Here is a 7,239-nt window from a genome sequence, read left to right as displayed (position 1 = left end):
ACTGAATTTGCACAAATCAAACACATGAACAATAATTGCAATTTCATGCAAGAAGTCAGACTCATGATACTTCAGCCATGAGTCCGTTATAGTTGACATTTTCTGTACTAACGGCTGTTTGTAAAACCTACAGACGCTCTGACCTCCAGAAGGCGTCTTCTTCTTCTCTTGTTTTCTGGTGTTGAGATTTCAAAGGCTTGTGTTGTGTTTGTGGTCGTAGTCGGCAAACCTCAGCACTGTGCGCACATCCCAAGAAGACCCTCGAGGTCATCATGTCACCCTGGTGTGTGTTTTTTTTTTTCTGTTTTTTGGTATTTCACACAACGATAGAAAATAAGTTCCTTCTCATAAATACTGTTTTTTTTCACCCGCCGCGGAGCAGATGAATTTTCCTCCTCCACATTCCTCCAACTTCAGAGACCGGTCACAAAAATGAAAAATTGTGCCGGTTTTGGGGCAAATAATACAGAGTCACTGTTTGTACTTTAAGACCTTGTTTTGTCCTCTTCAGCACTGAATGTGATTTGTAAAGTCTTGGTTTTGAAATCAGCCACATTTTAGTGTGCATAAAGTTCCAGCCGCCCCCGCCCCCCCCCCCCCCCCCCCCCCCCGCCCCCCTCTGCCCTCGATAACACTGATTTTATGGAGATTTTATGAACACCGATGTGGGAGTGATTCTTCAGTCTTAATCTTCAGTCAATATTATCTGTACATCCGGGCCGGTAAGAATCGAAGCAGCAGAGTTATCGAATTATAGCTTTATAAACTTAGCTTTAAAAACACTGGACACTACATTTCCCATAATGCAACATTGCCTCAACAACTCCTTCTCATGAATGTTTCCCAGTCTTCCGTTTCAGTTTCTTCTGTCAACATTACTGTCTAAAATAACCCCTAATGACATCACAAGCTTTTTTTTTTCTTTCTACCCTCTTCACACTACATTTCCCACAATGCAACACATTTTTTTTTAATCTTTTCTAAAGACACTGTGCTTTTGCAGTCTTTCAACATTCGGTCAGTTTTTTGAGCACCGGTTAAAAGTTTCCAACCAATGCTCAAAAAACTTTTGATGACATCACTGTGACATCACTAGGGTTATTTACCACCTCTACATATTTGAACTTAAATAGATAAGCGCCCCTCTTTTAGGGTATTTACATTTCCCTGTGTTGTCTGCCACTCACTTCATGGCCTGGCAGCTTGGAAGTCGGTATTTAAAGAGAAAAGAAAAGAACAATATCTATGTTTTAAATACATTTTGAGGAGGAAAATATATTTAAAAAAAACGTCCTGGGTCAGACTGGAATGATCAGTGGGAGAGGGAGCAGCCTGTGGAGCTGCTGCAGTAAACTGGTTTCTCTGTGCTTCACAGCAGCAAACACTGTAGCACCAAACACGTTTAAATACTCACACAATATGTACAGAGAAAACACGATTCTTCTGCAGGTTTCAGCTCAACAAGACTCGACATCAAATCCTAAACACGTCCTAGGCTGCAGGAACAGGAGGACAACGTTTCTCTCCAGCTGCACCTGATCCAGGTCAAAGGTCAGGACATGAGGTTGTTTACTATTTGGCAGCCTGACACTCAGGTTTGGTCGTGTGTGTGTGTGAGGCGGGTCAGACTGGAGGCAGTTCTGGGTCGGTGGAGTTGAGCTGTGTTTCCATCTCGGTCCCGTCCGGGTACGGGTTGGGGAACGGGTTGAGGAACGGGTTGTCGAGGCAGGTCATGGGGACGAGGGTGGGCGTGGCAGGTTTGGCTGCGTCAGGTCGGGAAGCAGAGGCGGCAGAGGCGGCAGAGGCGGCGGTGGCGGTGGTGGAGTTGGCGTTGTCTTTTCCAGACGCGGCGTCCCCGGCGTTGGCGCTCAGGTGGCCGGGGTCTCCGCCTGCAGGCTGGACATGCGGATCTGTGAGCTGCTCTTGCTGAGGATGGACAGCTGCGTTCCCCCGTTCACCCCACTGCTCGCCAGGGAAGGATGCCGGTGCTTCAGGTCCACAGCAAAGTATCTGTTCACCGTCCAGCTGCGCCATTTCCTCTTGATCTCCGATTGCACCTTGAGGGATATACTTCACAAGGTCATTATTAATGGACCTCGCTGGAAGGAGACACACTCACTGTCCCTCGCTCTAACTGACTGTTCAACGCTCACTGCTCTGCATGTTGACTTAAACTGTCCTTAAAGGAGAATCACACACTTTTTATGTCCCCACACTTTCAAAATAAAATGCATTTCCTGTTGCAATAATTAAATAATCAACATGATAGGAAGAGAAGAATTCAGAAAGGATGAGAAGATGCAGATGAGCATGTTAAAGTCTGGCTCACTCTGCAGGGTAATCGGGCCGATTCTTCTTTCTTCCCGACAATCTCAGGGTCTCTCCCGACTCGAGGCTGCTCGGACCCGATTCTCTGCTCAGATTATCTCGTAGAGTGAGCGGTCCAAAGATCCAATCTTAACGTCCCTGATTTATTTCAAACATGTTTGATATTTATTTTATTTAATATATATACGTCATGAAAGGGTCCGGCAGAAGTTGTGTGTGACTACAATATAATCACGAGAGACAAGGGAGGACTGTAGTCATGGCGACCAGCGGTTTCTGTACAGATCATCAGTGCAGCACTTTTCTGAAACTTGTCTCCATATATCTACGATTACATCAACTTTTCTATATCCTACAACAACTTCCACTTCCTTCTCTTTCACCAGCCGTCGTCCTTTTGTTTTTTTAAATGAAACTTAATTAACAATTGTCAACGCTCCGTCCTGATTTCACTCATACAGTGTGAGCCAGGCTTTAATGTGTCAGATTACTAAAAATGATCAAACACTGAAGTAAAGAAAGAAAGTCAATCAGGGTTCAGTTCAGTGAGATATTTAGATTTTCACCAAACATTAGATCGAGATAACTTAATTTTAAATATTTGTGTGTGCATGTAGGATGCCAGATGGAGAAGACCATGGACCTGGAAACAAAGAACTGCTGCACTTTGTCTTTTATAGATGTTGTAATGATGGGAAATCTACGAGAAACTTTCCATACAACTTTGAATAATGGTTACTTTTGATGTGATAGACGTCTTCTGTGTTTGAAATGCTTTTGTTAAGGATGGATAGATTGTTTCCTATAAGTTAACATTATTGTAATGCTAATATATATGTAGTATGATTTAGCATTAAGCTAACAAACTAAGATATACATCCTGGTATACTGGGGAACAAGGCAAAAACATTTATACTCAATAAACTTTCAATAATTGCAAAAGCGACAGACAGTGTGCAGGAGTTTCATTTTGTATGTCCAGGTGATTTTAATGACAAATGGAAACACAAAACTAGAAGAATGAGCCGTTACACATTACAGAGCAATAAATCAAGATATTTGTATTTACACACTCGTCTATTCCTCAAGCTGCTGATCAGTAATGTTGTGTGTTTGTACTAAAATAGTGTAGATAATGGAAACCAGTAAAAACTGATTTAAATGATGTTTACCTCTCCATTCAGGAAGCAGTAGAGAACGGCCACCACGAAGCCCTGAGGAGACAAAAACAGTCAGAGTGTGAGACGACATGTTCATTTCTCTAACTGCTAACACTTCACAATGAGGTACAAACATTATGAAAACTTATTGAGGAACAAATGAGGAACTAAATACTAGCTAACTGTTACAGGGTAGATAGTGAGTTACTACTCATCCATTCTGTAGAGATTACTTAAAGGAGCAGTATGTAACTCTGACCCCTAGTGTTTAAAATGGGTACTGCAGTTAAAATTCTAAACATTGTAGAGAGCTGTCTCCCCCCCCCCTCACTCAGGTCACCATGTGGTGGACTCTGAAGCTTCAGTGTTTATCCAGCTCTGCATGGGTCTGTAAACCTTTCTGTGTTCTAACCTCTCTCCATTTTTCAAAAGCATCTCCAATATTGATCCTAGTTTGAGCACGTTTCTGCTCGTGGAGCTTATTAGAAACATGCAGAGGCTTTTTAGGTCGGGTACAATCACTTCTATCTGAACCACTTCTCTTGACCGCTTCCATCGCTGCAACACCTGTTGACCTGATAACTGCTCTCATATCTGACAAACCGAGGGGCGTCCAAAACGGCCGTGTGGGGGGCGTGTCTTAAAAGCGCCTACCTTCTCTGGTCCAAACAAATCCAAAGCATTCAGGAGCAGAATCTAAAGTTAGAAGGAGGACATACTGGCTGCTGCATTGTTGTCAGAGAAGCCAACACTTCAACATAGCATGTTTCCTTAATGATCAGAGAGTAAGATACCTTTATCATCTCACTCTCTACACAGCTCACTGAATGGACTGAGGATGAAGTGAGGCATCATCATGAGTACTTACTCTGAACTGAAGAGGAGTGACTCATCATCTACTCATTAACTAACTGTTAACTAGCAGCAGTCGTTGCCTAGTAACACTCATTAATCACCTTTGTCTTTACCTGCCTGTCAGCACCTCTTAAACATCAGACTGAAGCTGCTCATTGGCACTTTCCAATGTTTTTTCTCGCTGTTTCTCACTTGTGTTGTTCTCACTTTCAGATGTATGCCTGCTAATTGAATTTTAGATTTGTAGAACCTATTTGAGTTTTTGAAGGTTCTAACGATTTATGCAACTTGTCATTGTTTAAAAAAAAAGACATTTAGCTAAAACCATAATATTTGTAAACCCTGAAGTTTACAGCTCTGTTCATTTCCACTTCCTTCCTTCCCTGGCTGTATCTGTGAGTTATTTATTTATCTAAGTTATAAATATTTTTATAAATACGGGCGTTGACGGAGGAACAGTCACCTGGAAGGATCCGAGGCCGAGCTCGAACACCAGACGCTCTCTCTTACTGACGTTCTCGGGGGAGAAGGCGAACACGGTGTAATGGATCCCAAACAGAGGAATCAGGAGCAGAGTGGAGCGGGCCAACCTCCTGCAGAGCACACACACACACACACACACACACACACACACACACACACACACACACACACACACACACAGTTTACAAAAGGAAAACTGGAACACAGGATGCATGTCCTCATTAAAATCGGCACAGGAAGTTACAACAACATCCTGTCTCATTAAATTCAGGAAAAACTTTTTTCACATGTTGTGATGTAGCTTTAAGATGACCTCACAAACAGCTGATCTTCAGAGTCATCTTACAAAACTCTTTTGTGTCATTGAAACCGCTTCCTGTTTTAATGTCAGGCGTGACAGCGTAAAATAACTCACAGGTAAATACTGGACTCATTCCCTCCGATATCTGGGGACTGTAACTTCTGCACGAGGATGATGATGATGCCGACGAAGAGCACGAAGTTGACCTGGAAAAAAAAAAAACATTTTATGATTACCAGAGGGAAGTTTGTTTTAAGTTATTGGGAAACTTGTTCAGGAGCAATACATCCGATTTCTGATGAAATGGTTTGTGTGGAGAACAGAAAGCAGACTGGATAAGAGAACATGTGGTTTTGTTTCTGATCAGGGAGAACGCAGTGATCTGTTTAACTTTAATCTAAAGAACAAGGATGAATCAGATCCCAGCAGGACGGTGGATTTAGTTTGAGTTCAGAGGTTCAGAGTATGTTAACTCCTTCATTGTTTCAACAGAGAAACTTAAAGTTTAATGTATTGAGTGAATTGTTTCCACAGAACACACAAGCTGGAAACCACTCGTGCAATATTCTAATAAAACAACATCATATTATTTATAAAATCCTCTGGTACACGTTCAACTCCTCTGTGCAATGTTTGTCTCTCCTTACTCTCTGCTGCTGTCACACTGTACATGTCTCTGTTATGGGATTAATAATAATAATAATAATAATAATATCTTTATTTATATAGCACCTTTAAAAACAAATGTTTACAAAGTGCTGTGACAGCCAAAGCAAATACAGCAACACGACAACAGAACAGAGATCAACAGAGAGGACAACATTTTTAAAATGTAAATAACAGGAATAAGATTGAACAGGCAGGTATGAAGAGGCAGTTCAAAACAATGAAGGAAACATGAGTTTAAAATCAACGAAGAGAGAAGAAAATGAAAATTGAGGGAGAGTGTGACGACATCACATCACAGGCTGTAAACACAGAATGAAGATAAAAAAGAGAGATAGACAGAAGAGGTAAACAGGAGATTGGTTAAATGAATAAAGCAACAGAGAGCTGAAGAGTTAAACAATAAAATGAGTAGGAATTTATTCATACAGGAAGGGAAACATTTAAAGGCTAAAACATTTAAAGAAGAGAAAGATAAAAAGGTTAAAATTAATAAAAGAAAGGGACAGATCTTTAAAGGAGAAATCACATAGAAGCAAGTCTATAAAAGTGAGTTTTAAGAAGTGAATTAATAAAGGTTTATCTAATCTTTGTATATAAAGTTCTTTACGCATGTTGTCAAGACGTTTTCAGGATTCAGGAAAATTCCTGAATTCACATTCCTCCTTCAGATCTGGGAAATGAGGGAGGAATGTCTGAATGGTTCTCCTCTGTGATTGTGAATCATTTATTTTAGTGATTTCTAAATTTTCTATTTTCTATTTATTGTTTTCTTTCCTCTGTAATGATGCTTTAGATGTCGTGTGAAGCACTTTGAATTGCCTTGTTGTTGAAATGTGCGACATAAATATTAACACACTGTGGAGAGGTGCAGCAAAGGGCCGAGGTCGGATTCAAACCCTCCTCTAAAAACGTACATTCTGGTTGGCGTTTTTTGTTTTGGATTTTGAAAATTTCAAAAAATCACAGAACCGAAAAAGACCAAGTACTTTGAGTTTTCTGTTGTTTCTTTCATCACAAGAAGTTCAAGATTTACACGAGTCTACAGCCTCTGTACACTCTGCATCTCCCAGGAAACATTTCATCCCAGGAAACATTTCAACATTCCAACTTCTTTTTAAAAGTTCATGCACCAACTTTTAAAACATTCAGAGTCTTCCTTCCATGTTTGACATAAAACACTGAGCAGTGCCTTTTCACATACGTTGCAAATAAAACACTTCTTAGCTTGTCCTTTTTTTCTCCACTACACTATGGTAGTTAAATGTTTAATCCAGGTTAACTCCAGGTTTGCAGGGTTGTGTTGTCATCCTCCTCCTTTTTATTTTATTTGCATTGTTATTATGACAATGAAATGGATGTATGAATTACTACCAAATGAATTTATTGGATGATATATACCTGTAAAGGCTGTCAAAATAAATAAAAAGTTGGTCAAAATAACCA

The 7,239-nt window shown here is 40.6% G+C and overlaps 1 protein-coding gene across 1 annotated transcript in view; it reads right to left on the bottom strand.

The window, feature by feature from the left end:
- Positions 1–598: 598 nt before the first annotated feature.
- The window catches only part of adcyap1r1b (adenylate cyclase activating polypeptide 1b (pituitary) receptor type I), a 30,786-nt gene continuing 24,145 nt past the window's right edge, over positions 599–7,239 (bottom strand). Inside the window, 4 exon segments of the mRNA XM_065956417.1 lie at positions 599–2,070; positions 3,501–3,542; positions 4,807–4,936; positions 5,242–5,333. Of these exon segments, the coding sequence (XP_065812489.1) occupies positions 1,624–2,070; positions 3,501–3,542; positions 4,807–4,936; positions 5,242–5,333 (711 nt within the window). The 3' untranslated portion in view covers positions 599–1,623.

This window comes from Labrus bergylta, chromosome 6 (genome assembly GCF_963930695.1).
Source record: "Labrus bergylta chromosome 6, fLabBer1.1, whole genome shotgun sequence".
NCBI classification, from domain to species: Eukaryota; Metazoa; Chordata; class Actinopteri; order Labriformes; family Labridae; genus Labrus; species Labrus bergylta.
The sequence above is the reverse complement of the archived record's forward strand: the minus strand, read 5'-3'. Positions and strand labels throughout refer to the sequence as shown.